General features: G+C 37.6%; 1 protein-coding gene and 1 long non-coding RNA gene across 2 annotated transcripts in view; one reads left to right on the top strand and one right to left on the bottom strand.

Moving 5' to 3' along the window:
- Positions 1 to 11: 11 nt before the first annotated feature.
- On the top strand, positions 12 to 2701 carry LOC123464030. Its single transcript, XR_006639320.1, has 2 exons — positions 12 to 47; positions 1652 to 2701. It is a non-coding gene; the product is annotated as an uncharacterized LOC123464030 (long non-coding RNA).
- Positions 2702 to 8931: 6230 nt separating this feature from the next.
- Capza2 (capping actin protein of muscle Z-line subunit alpha 2) overlaps positions 8932 to 13425 on the bottom strand; it is a 41961-nt gene continuing 37467 nt past the window's right edge. Inside the window, exons 9-10 of the mRNA XM_045160971.1 lie at positions 11021 to 11083; positions 8932 to 10341 (exon numbers count right to left, since the gene is read on the bottom strand). Of these exons, the coding sequence (XP_045016906.1) occupies positions 10201 to 10341; positions 11021 to 11083 (204 nt within the window). The 3' untranslated portion in view covers positions 8932 to 10200. The remainder of the gene's footprint in view (positions 10342 to 11020; positions 11084 to 13425) is intronic.

Below are 13425 nucleotides of genomic sequence, written 5' to 3'. Positions count from 1 at the left end.
GAGGTCTCCCAAATGCTGGAATTAAAGATGTGTCACACCATGCCCAGGTCATTAATACATTTTCCTAATAAGAGGGTTCATTAAGTTTCTTTGGATTCTATTTATTTTTAGTTCACATACAAATATTTAGGTATCATTCATTTTGGCATTTTCAAAAACAATTTGTTTTAGTTGATTTTCAGCTCCTCTCCCCAATCCCTCTTCCACTTCCCATCCCCCAGCACTTCCCCCCTTCTGTTTACATGTCATATATGTCCTTTAACCCATCCTTCATCCCTCTTCTTGAATGAGATTCTGATTTCAAAAACAAGAATTCTTGGCTTTAATATATTTGGACTTTCTATAATGTTTGCAAACTTACTGCTAAATATTTCCAAATCCTAAGGACTTTCTTCAGGTGTTAAACATGAAAAATTGCTTTCCCAGCATCCTTCTACTAAGTAACATCCATGTCATGATAAGCTCAGGTACTCTGGAGGTGGGAGACGCAAAGTAATGTGTATGAATGATCACCTTCCAGTCAATTTCCTGACCTAATTAGCTTGAAATGAGGGCAGTGACACCTGCTGGCAGTAGTCAGGAACTGCAACTGTAGTAATTTCCCTGGGGAAAAATTTACAATCTCTTCACCCCACTGAGACATGCTCAGAAACACAAACCACTTCTCTTTTCAAGCAGAATTTTAAGATAGTTAGTGAACCTTGTATTGATAACATCTCTGACACAAAATTAGCAGACTAAAGGTAGAAGAGAAAAATTGTGCAAATACAAGTTCTGCAAACATTTAATACTTAACAAATTCTGTGGTCAGAAATGAAAATTTTGGGAGAATAGACAGAATAATCTTTTTCCTTTATGGTTTTGTTTAGTTTTGCCCTCTTTTGGAAGGTTTTTCTCTAAAGAAAGATGATCATTTCCAAAAAGTCCAACCTTTGGCCTAGCTAGATCTTAGAGGCTCTAAGACTAGGCATGGTGGGAGGAGTTAATGAGGCTCTTACCTTTTAAGATTAGTTTAAGATGCACAAGATACAAAATAATGACTTAAGCAAAATGGGGGAATTAAATTCTCTCTGTAAAGACCAAAGTTGATGGTTCTAGTTGTCAGGGAGTTACAAAGAGCAAAGGATGGGGTTCAAACACTCTTTGTGCCTGTATCTCATGGAAGAGGGTGGCATCAAAGTGTTAGTCAGGCTGGGTGTAGTGGCGCACACCTTTAATCCCAGCACTCGGGAGGCAGAGGTAGGAAGATCGCCGTGAGTTCAAGGCCACCCTGAGACTACAGAGTTAATTCCAGGTCAGCCAGGACCAGAGTGAGACCCTACCTCAAAAAACCAAAAAATAAAAATAAAAAAAATTTTAAAAAAGTGTTAGTCAGCATGTTGGAAAGAGGAAAATGAGAAGGGACTGAATGCACAGGCTGGACCTGCAGAGGGAGAGCCCAAAGCTGCCCTATAGTACTCTCATGCTTCCCCTTAGCCAGAACTGCAACGCCACCACCTCTGGCTCTAAAGCAGTAAGGGAAATGTCTCTATTCTGTACAGGCATGTAATCTGACGGGGCAGTTACCAATCTCTACCATAGAGTACCTGTTTGAACTCTGTAATGCATTTTTCTTACCACACATTAATAGTGTATCTGCCCCTCCCCACAGGATACACCACCAAGACCCATTCTCCTCCTGAATTCAGCTCAAATCCCAGGTATCTCTTCTCCAGAGACAAAGTTATCACTTGCCAAGTAGAAGTGGATGGAAGCTATGTTCCCCAATACAATGCAGAACCAAGGTGCAGGGACTGATGGATTATAGTTCATGATGGAAAATGGAAGTGGCATTGTTAAATCCACTCTGCTTGGTACAGTTGGATAGAAGTAACTTCCTGATGTGCTAGAGCACAGTAGGATAAAACTATGGTTGACAATTTGCTATTTCAAAACAGAAGGTAGAGAGGATTTTTGAATGTTCCCACACAAAGAATATTTCAACTGAGACATGTCTATTTCCCTGATTGGATCACTACACATTGTACCTGTGTACTGAAATACAACACTGTATGTATAAATGCATGTGATTACTATACACTAGCTAAAATTCAACTATAAAATAGCTGTCTGCAGGAATTCTAATCTCTCCACTTTGGCAATGTAGTTTAGTTGGCCCCATGGAACAGCCCTTGCTCTGGAGAACTTGTTCCCAGAGGTGGTTTCTGCTGCTCAGCTCTGAAAGCTTACTATAATCTGGGTGACCCCACATGGATTGCCTGAACAGTTCACTTACAAGTTATTTCAGTGCAATTGGTAAAGCCTCTTTTTGCTCTCAGACATATTGTGTTATTGGGTAATGACAGTCACACTATTCCTGAATTTAATTTCCAAGCGACTTGAATTTTGCCAAGAACCACATGCCCTTGGAAGAATTGGTATCTCAGATGAAATTGTATCCCAGACATCCTCTTGAATTCAGCCTGGAGAGACCTTGGAGAGGAGCCTGCAAACACAGGCCTGGACCCTTGGAAACAGATAAGCTTGGATCAAGACACTAACTTTGTGACCATTTGTTGCACAGCAATAGAAAACTCAGACACTGGGCTTGGGTATGAAGCCAATGCTTCTGCATTTCATTCATCATTATGTTTTGATGACGTTGTCACAATGCATGTGCAACCACGAATTACAAATAAAGGAACAAAGAATCCTAAAGGTTCAATGGACTTAGGGATATTTTTGGATAGTAGCTAGTACATGGGAACCCTTGCAAGATTTGGCCTTACCAAACTAAACTGAGCTCGGATGTCACTCTGAACATTCTAAACCAAAGGGTTTTCATAGCATTCCTACAGTGAAATAACTTTAGGAAATTATTTGGTTTAAGGTCAGGTATTTTACAAATCTTCCCAAGAACTCACTATTCTAAGGTACACAATTTGCTTTCCTTGTAAGTCCTCTATTAACTGGAGCATTTTAATTCCATGTAGTTCCCATAAGCTAGTGAGCGGTGGATTTGGTCTCTGTAGTGTGTGTGTGTGGCGGGGGGTGGGAGGGGGTATACAACACTAAGAACACTAGTTCTCTGATGCAGTCATATATCAAAAGAATGAAAGCTGACATCAAATCAACTAGCTCATTTTGTTAGGTTATACCAAAACCAAGGATAAAGGTATTTTTGTGTATTATAAGTTACACCTTAATTTATGATGACACATTTTTAAGTTGTTGAGACTTCATTTTATACTCTGCTGCTTAAAAAAACTCAAGATTGGGTTTTGAACTGAATGGTTTTGACTCATGATATTTCTGTATTAGAAACTCATTTCCTGTATACTGATGCTTGATTGAGATACAAGAAGATTCCTGTCTCCCAGTTACATGTACACTCAAAAATTCTTCAGTGGGACCAAGTGGTTTAAAACTATCCTTTTCAGAAATTTCTTTGGCTTGACATCCTCTAAAAGACACTTAAAAAAAAAAAAAAAAGAAAGAGAGAAACAACTACAGTGGGCTGGAGATGACTTAGCAGTTAAGGAACTTGACTGCAAAGCCTAAGGACCCAGGTTCAATTCCCCAGTACCCACATAAGCCAGATACACATGGTGGCATATGCATCTGGAGTTTGTCAGAGGCTAAAGGCCCTGGTGCATCCAATCACTCCCTCTCCCTCTAATAATAATAAAAAAAAACAAAACCACTAAAGGTCAGGTGTGGTAGTACATGCCGTAAAGCACTTGCAAGGCTGAGATAGGAGGATTGCCTTGAGTTTGAGGCCATCTTGAGGCCACCCTGACAATACATAATGAATTCCAGGTTAGCTTGGGCTAGAGTGAGACCCTACCTAGAGAAACCAAAAATAAATAAACTAAATCTTGATTATAAGCCCATATTTTCATGTTATCTGTGGCACATCTTTCTACATGGGTAAAATATGCCATGATAAGCATCCCCTCAACTGGCCACCTGCAAAAAGACCTATTGCTTCCTGCAGTGGGCCTTAAAATGTCAGCATTTTCTAATATGCTACATGAAAAAAGCTCAAAAACACTGTCCCAACTTAAAAAATGTTTTATATTGACTTAACTCCAAGATATTTACTTAATAGTCTCCTCTATACAGTTTAATCTTGAATAATCTGACATTATATATTTTTCTCTCCATTTTTTTTCACTCCCCCTGCCGAGGTATGGTCTCACTGTAGCCCAGACTGACCCTGGAATTCACTAAATAGTCTCAAGGTGGCCTCAAACTCATTGAGATCCTCCTACCTCTGCCTCCCTAGTGCTGGGATTAAAGGTGTGCACCACCATGCCCAGCTTTTCTCTCCATTTTCATCTCCTTAATTTCCTTAAGCCTATAAAGTTTAATTAACAATTTTAATTGTCATTTTACACATTACTCAATAGGGAGCATTGCCTGTAAGATTACAGTACCTGGGCTGGAGAGATAGCTCAACAATAGCACAAGAGTCTGACACCACCTGAGTTCTAATGCTGAGGACCCATGCAAATAGCTGGGAGTAGACTTATCTGTCACCCCAGTCCTGTGTAGGGGAGCAGAGATCAAAGAATCACTGGGGCTCATTATCAGCAAGCTCTGGTATCAGTAAGACTCCTTTGCAAGGGAAAAGAGGCAGGTGAATAATGTTTTCCTCTGGCTGCTGCAGGCGAGTTGATGGGGGTGCCATACCAGCACATACACGTGCATATACTACACACACACACAGAGACAATATCCATAATGGTCAGATTTTGAGATGCCTAAACAGAAAGTACACCTTTAAAAAATTAAATTGGTATTTCAAGCCCCAAAGTCCATATACTTCATGACCAGAAAATATACTGTGATTCTTCTACCTTTAAGTAATACACCTTAGATAAGTGACACCCTTACACAATACACATCCTTCCTGAGATGTTTCCTAACATGAAAGCATGATAAAACCAGAGTTAATCCAATTCTTGGCTAACTGAATCACATCCAATCACTGGCAAGAGCACAAAAACTGATCAATATGGAAGATCTTCTGAAAGTACCACTCATTATTTTACAATGTGTACTTCACTAAAACTCTGTGCTTTTAAACACAGAAAATGGCTGCTCAAATGTTACACAACTATGTATAGATGCCCTTAACTAACTTTACCAAAAGCTTCACTATGAAACACACCTTTATGAGACCAGAACTTCCAGGATGCCTTTCTTTTAAAGCTCTTATTCCCATGTTAAGGACCAAAATCTAAAATGAAGGAAGCCTCAAGAATATTTGTAATACATACTTGCCTAACTTCTACAGGGTTTCCCAACTTACTTTTTCACCTTACAGTGGTGTGAAAGCATATTCATTTTCTTCACTTTCAATATTCATTGTGATGCGATATTCAGTATTTTTCAATTTTTTATTTTATTTTTACTTACTTATTAAGAGAGTTGGGGCAGGGGAAAGAACGTATACACTGGGGCTTTCAGCCACCTCAAATTCCTGATAAATGCACCACCATGTGCATCTGGCTTATGTGGGTTCTGGGGACTCAAACCTGGATCTTTAGGCTTTACAGGCAAGTGCCTTAACGATTAAGCCATCTCTCCAGCCCAATATTCAGTATTTTATTATAGCATAGCTTGTGTTAGCTGACTTTGTCCAACTGTAAGCTGATATGTGTTCCAAGAATGTTTAACGTGGGCTATGTTAAGCTCTAATATTTAGGTTAGATGTGTTAAATTCATTTGACCTTCAATATTTTCAAGTTACAGTAGCTTTACTGAGGCATAACACTATTTTAAGTCAAAGAGCATCTGTATGGTCTGAAAGTGACACGCATGTCTGTATGGTCTGAAAGTGACACGCATGTCAGAAGACCTACTTCTAACAGAATTCATAACTTCAATACCTAGAGCTTCTCTCCAACTCCAGGTTCACAGTAGTTTATACTTCTCTACTATTCTCTCTCAGACAGTCACTTCCTTAGCTGCATTTGTTACTAATCACTCTATCTCCTCGAAACCTCAATTTTAAGCATACCACACTAATCATGACTCCCTATCTTTCAAGTTAATTTCATCTAGTCCTTCACTCTAAGCATAACCATAGTCCACTGATTGTGCCTCATTTTCATTATTTCTCCCCTCCTTAGGTCATTTCCTTGCTTTCCTTAACTTCCAGATCATCACTACAGCCCTGCATCTCTTCAGGTGCTTAGTCATGCACTATTAATAAAGCAACAACTGTGGCGAAATTCAAACTATGTAATGCATGCCATGCCTGCATACCACGTGCTGCTTCACACCAATCACTGCCCCAAGGAGTCTTTCATCTCTCCTTGCTATCCTAACTGCTTTCTGGGTTCAGTCATTTTCCCATTCTAAGACACAGACAGCATTTCTCTATCTCATGGTCTCTCATACCTAGCTGCTGCTTACTTCCTTATGAAATCAAAGACTGAGCACCTGGCAAGACCTCCCTGCCCAACCATCTACCCGCTCTTTTCAAAATACTCCCAATTTCTCAAATACAAAACATCCCTGACAGTTCTCTTAGATTCCATAACCACCCTCTCAGCAAATCTTGCTGATCTGCCCTGGACTACCGCAGCAGCCTCTATAATTAATTAATATCCAGGATATACAAAGAGCTCAAAAAACTAGTAAGCCAAACAACCCAATTAAAAAATGGGCAATGGAACTAAGTACAGTTTGCAAAATAAACACAGATGACACAAAAACATCTAAAAAATGTTTTACATCCTTGGCCATCAGGAAAATGCAAATTAAAACTATTTTAACATTTCAACCCACTTTTGTCAGAATAGCTATCATCAAGAAAACAAATGACAATAAATGCTAGTGATGATGTAGAAAAAGGGCCATTCTACACAGTTGGTGGGAATATAGTCTGGTACAGCCATTGTGGAAATCAGTGTGGAGGTTCCTGAAACAGCTAAAAATAGATTTACCATATGACCCAGATATAGCACTCCTAGGCATATATCCTAAGGACTCTTCTCACTACCTTAGAGATACTTGCTTATCCATGTTTATGGTCGCTCTATTCACAATAAGTAGGGAATGGAACCAGCCTAGATTTCCCCCAATGGATGAATGGATAATAATGAAGATGTGATACATTTATACAATGGAGTTCTATTAAAAAAAAAAAAACAAAATTATGAAATTTGCAGAGAAATGGATAGATCTGGAAAGGATTACTAAGTGAGGCAACCCAGGCCCAGAAAGCCAAACACTACATGTTCTCTCTCATATGTGGATCCTAGCTACAAATGTTTACAGTTATATGCGAGTTGGAGTAAAAATCCACAGCAGAGGCCAATAATAGAAAGGGGCTATAAGGGAGGGAAGAGGGAAGGACTTAAGGGGATGGTATTGTATATATGTAAGTAGAACAGATTACTGGGTGGAATGGCCTAAGTAGAGACAGGGGAAGAGACTGAGTAAAGGAAGGGGTGGGGAAGGTTAATAAAAAATTAAGATGTTATGAATTAATCATACAGAAACCTACTTTTTTGGATAATGGTGCACCCAGAAGCCATGGATTATTACTAGAAATTTTTCAGTGCCAGGGATGCGATACCTTCAATTGAGTTGTTGGACAGGGAGATCCCTGATGCTTCTAAAACATTACAGGCCATTGCCAAGGCCACTGGTTTCCCACCAGGAATTGATGGTAAGACCCTACTGCTGAAGACTCCACATGCTTGGGTCCCAAGGTCACTGAGAAATCAAGCTGGAGCTCAGCTGAAAACCTCCTCCCTGTAGATCAGCTGACAGAAATCTGGAAAACCTGCATATGGTTCTATGGGAGACAGTAGTCGTCAGTGGTGATAACAGTGGGCAGTGCAAGCCTTAAATTTGGCCAGCCACACCAAATGATCCAATGGGTGCAATAGTGGCATATCTTGTTATGGGGAAAACCAGCTATTCTCTAATTAGACTGGAGGCCCACTCCATGGGAGAGAATACATAGTTGGTACTGAAAACCTAGTCAAAAGCCTATAGTGGGGAGGGGGGGATAGTGAGCCATAGGGGTGCAACACATGTTGTTGGTTATCTGGCTAAATGCATATATTATGTTCACCCAACTGCCCTTTAAACACTTTCCTTAATGTTCATATGCCCATATATTAATGCTACTCTCACTTTTGGTTAAAGAACCTACTCTTTTCAGATGGCAGTAACCATAGGATGATCCAAAAGGCACCACAGTGCTGAGAAGTGACAGAGGAATATTCAGCACTGAAACATCTGTATCATACCTTCCAAGGCTCAGGGTCTATTGCAGAAGAGGTGTCAGAAGGAATGTAAGAGCCAAAGGAAGGGTAGGACTGCTTACAAAGCAATCTTCCAGACACATATTGGCCTCCATACACATGACTTTGCAGTGCCTGGCACTACGTACACAAAACCCTCATAATAGGAGGAAAAGATGATGACATCAAAATAAAAGAGAAACTGACTGAGTGGGGGAGGAGATATAATGGAGAATGGATTTGTGAAGGGGAGTGGGGAAGAGGAGGGAATTACCATGGTTTATTGTCCATAATTATGGAAATTGTCAATAAAAAATGTTTAAAAAAGAAAAATCATACATGTAATTTTTTAAATGCAGTCCATATTATAGGTCAAAGCCAAAATAATTGACCATCACAGAATATATACCCGTAACAGCCCAACTCATACAACTAACCAAATTAATTACACATTTACCTAGTATTTAGTTCAGAATCAGACTTTTGAATATATCTTTTAAAATATGGAAAAGATGTTACCAGCTCATTTTTCTTAACAATTCTAGTATGTCAAAATTTATAAACTAAAGAAAAAGTAATTTAGCCAAATTGTCATATATTCACAATGCTTTCAAAGCCCAACAGTGATTTTGTAAAGAATTTACACAGCATGCTTTCATTGAGTTTTAAAAAATCTATACAATTCAAGCTAATGTAATAGTTTATTATACATAATAAAAGTGGTGTTTTTTTTTTTCCTTTAAAAAAAAAAAAAAACATTTCCAGGCCCAGATGTCTGCAGGAGTACATGAGGAATGGATTTCACTTGAGTATAAGAAGCAGAACTACTCAATGAAATCATATATCCAACTCCTTATAGTAAATACCAATATTCACCACAGGCTTGAAATTGCTGTAGTATCAGTAAATCTATTTTTAAAATATTACAAACATGCTCATGATGCATAGGAAGATGGAAAAACTTAAGACTGTAATTGCATACCATATGTACCTCCCAATTTTTCTAATTTACAACCTTTTAAGAATTACAATATCCAAAGAAAGTGTCTTAAAATAGTATATGACTTACTGGTGATTTTTGACTCAAATAAATAGGAAAATTTGTATTTTAATGTCACATTGAAATTCAGTACTTTTCAATCCAAGGAAAAAACAAACTGAGACATGGTCATGAGTTCAGGATTATATATATTACAATTTACCTTATTATAATACATTTGTGGCTTTGTGATAAAAATAACTCAGGGACACATGGAATTCAAGCTAATTTGCATAACTGTCACAGAAAAAAGCATTAAATGCATTTCTGAAATAAGTATTCTCATTTGATTTCAGAATCTCAAAACAGCAATAGACCTTGGCGTTGTTTTTAAAAAAAAGTTTAGTTAAACACTAAGCTAGCTAAATAACCTTATAGAAAGGTTTCAACATAATTGATATAGAAAAACGCTTTCCCTCGAATCTCAGTCTTACTAGTGGAAGAGGTGAGGGGGGGAAAAGGTAGACAATTTCTTCAGCAGCATATATGGCTAAGTCCATCAACCACCTTCAGCTAATGTCCATTATTGACTCCACTAAAAAGAATTGGGCTAATATCAAAAGTTACCCATTTCATAAGTCAAAAAAAAAATTTTAGGGTTACAGTAAGTAAAATACTTTTGAAATACTTCAAAAACTTTTAAGCATAACCTAGAGGAATCACCTCTTCATTGTAAGAAAGGAGCAACAGAAAGTAAAATACATTTAAACAAAATTCATTTTCAATTCTTTGAACAAAAGAAATGAAAAATAATGGTTGATTAGCTAAGCTCTGTGCTCTAACCAAACTAATTACAGTGATTTTAAATGGCAATAGCCCATCTGACTGGGCAGCTTGACAGTTCAGAATACTTTTGCAATAATTTTTTTAAACGCAAAGACACTAAAACGATCCGGTCATGCAATGTTCGTCTTATGCATTCTGCATTTCTTTGCCAATCTTGTAGCTAAGTATCTTGTTCCAGTCAATCTTAGTGCGTGTCACTGGCAACTGTCGGCGTAAGGCTTTGAAAGTAGTGTCCGACATTGTCTGGTAATTCTCACTGATGGCAGTCTACAAAAAATAGTAGTTGGACGTTTAAAGCAAATGAAAGAGCAAAATAAGTTTGTAATATACATGTTTTCAGAACAATCTTTAAGTCTGTTTCACTGCATTTAAGGTGAAATAAAATTCCTAATACTAACTTAAAAGCAGCTCAAAGAAGAAGTTCATGATTTGGAAAATCTAAATTTAATAAAATGTAATTAGATTTAATATTTTTGTCTTCATTTGAATCTATTATATTTTGGTCAGAAAAACCTAGAAATTATGGTTAGTAAGAAGTGAAAATTGCTCTAATACACAAATTAAATACTTATATTTAAGAATAAAGTTTAAAAAACAAAAAATAATATAAAAAAGTAAAGCACAAAATAAAGATTACATATAATCCAAATGGTTAAGAAAACATATATTAAAATTTCCAATCAGAAGCAAAATAGTTGCTTCTAATATTGGCAAATTTCAACAATACTCAAATGCAAATGTAATAAGGCCAAATTTTGGTCTATTTAAAATACAAAATCTTAATCTAATTCAATTTAGTTGTCATGTACATCTTTGTACTAAAAAGCAAGCATAAAATAAAAAACTATCATATATCATAAAACAAAGAAAACCCTCAGCATTATAGCCAAAATTAAAATTCTAGTGCTCCTCATGTGACTATGTTCCATATTTTTAAAAATCATACCTGGTATTCATTTTCTGCAGCTTCTACAATCTTTATGAATTCTCTTGCTGTCTGCACCTCATTCTGGATGAGCAACAAAATAGAAGCAAATAAAGACAATAATTTAAAACTAAACCACTATTATTATTATTATTATTATTATTTGTTTTTTTGAGGTAGGGTCTCACTCTGGTCCAGGCTGACCTGGAATTAACTCTGTCATCTCAGGGTGACCTTGAACTCATGGCAATCCTCCTACCTCTGCCTCCCGAGTGCTGGGATTAAAGGCGTGCACCACCACGCCCAGCTCTAAAGCATTATTATGTTAATATGTATGTATGGCTAATGAAATGTTCTAATAAAAACACAGATAAGAATTATAGTAAGGGGAAAACTGTGAGACTAATTATGCACAAGGGGAACCAGGCAAAAATATTTCAGAAGGACAAACCTAGTATCAATATTACATCTGTAAAGATAAGCTAAATTTTAACACTACACATGAATGAAAAGTTCACTTACATTACAACACACACCTTACCGTTGCAATAAAAGGTTAGGTACAGATTTTTGTTTAAACAGCTTACTTACATATTGTGTAATACTGACTAAGGAATATTTACCATCATAGAGATGCTAAATAACTAATAAGATGATCATACTTTAAAGTCTAAGGTATTTTACCCTATTTAAATAGTTCCTAAAAGAAATTTAACATGGATTTGTGTGCATTTTTCCTAATAGTCATACTAGGTAGGTAGTCAGGTATTAATAAGCTTGAAATTAACTGAGGATGAACCCCTCCTTCATAATCAGCAGCTTGTAAAAACGGGTATGGAAACTGCAGTACTCTGATTATTGGTCAAAACAACTAGCTCTGGGTGAGGACATTCTGAACTGCCTGTACTTCATTAATAGGTAACTATGGAATCCTTGTAAGGTTATTATCTACCTAGAGGCTCTCTCACAAGAAACAAGAACACACTATTGTCCTGGTCCATAAGAATTAAAAAAAAAAAAAAAAAGAGGGCCTATAATAGGAAGGTGGCCCTCAGAAAAAGCTGTCTGTTTTAGAGATTTTAGAAATACAATGAAGCCTACAAAATGTAGTTAGGTACAAAGGTCTCCTTGGCCATTGTCCAACCTTATTCTTTGAGAATGCTCCATTTTATTCTATAACAAACTAACTTCTACAGTGTTCTTTGTGTGCCCCATGCGAATTATTCTGAAGATCTTATGGAACAGGGAGCTGAGGTGAATACATTCCAGGATCCCAGTGACAATAAAATCAACAGAAGTCTGTATGTTTGGACTAGACATGACTCAGCAGCTATAGGCACTTGCTTGCAAAGCCTGCCAGCCTGGGTTCAATTCCCCAGTACCTACATAAAGTCAGATGCACAAAGTGGCACATGTGTCTGGAGTTTGTTTACAGTGGCAAGAGGTTATGACACACCCATCTCTCTTCTTTCTCTGTTCTCAAATATAAAGAAATTATTTTTTTTTTTGGGGGGGGGGTTCGAGGTAGGGTCTTGCTGTAGTCCAGGCTGACCTGGAATTCACTAGGGAGTCTCAGGGTGGCCTCGAACTCATGGCAATCCTCCTACCTCTGCCTCCCGAGTACTGGGATTAAAGGTGTGCACCACCACAGCCGACTTAAAGAAATAATTTTCAAAAAGAAGTTAAAAATCCAGATGTAGTGGTGCATGCATTTAATCCTAGCACTAAGGAGATAGAAAGACTGCTGAGTTCAAGGCCAGCCTGAGCCTACCTAGTGAATTCCACGTCAGCCTGGACTACAGCAAGACCCTACCTTGAAAAACAAACAAACAACAACAACAAAATCAGTATGTTCTCTATTTGCCATGTGTATTAAGCATGACTGTGTATGTGTGTGTAAGGGGGAGGGGTACACCAGGACCTCCTATTGCTGTTAACAAGCACCAGACATATGTGCCAACTTTTACATCTGGTTTTACTTGAGTACTGGGTAACCAAACCTGGGCTAGCAGGCTTTCGAAGTGCCTTTATCTACTGTACCACCCACCTCTCCAGCTTCCAGAAATCTGAATATTTTTAATAAAAGATATTAATGTAAAGTTCTCTAACACCACATGTTACACAGTGTATGTATGGGGATATATGCTTACATACATATATAGGGTTTTTCTTTCTCCAACATTAAGTAGAAATTACCCAAGGACTAATGAAAACATAAGAAAGTGGGAGGTGGGCCTGATAACCACATCTATAAACCTGGCACTAGGGAGACTGAGGCATATATACACACATCAGCTTATAACTCAATAATATACAAATAATCTGTTAAGAAATGGGCATTGGAATTGAATAGACATCCCCCTCTTCGACCAAAAACAAAAGTCCAATAGGAACATGAAAAGTGGGTTAACATAATCAGCTATAAG

Source organism: Jaculus jaculus, chromosome 10 (assembly GCF_020740685.1).
Source record: "Jaculus jaculus isolate mJacJac1 chromosome 10, mJacJac1.mat.Y.cur, whole genome shotgun sequence".
NCBI lineage: Eukaryota > Metazoa > Chordata > Mammalia > Rodentia > Dipodidae > Jaculus > Jaculus jaculus.
This window is presented reverse-complemented; position numbering and strand designations above follow the sequence as displayed.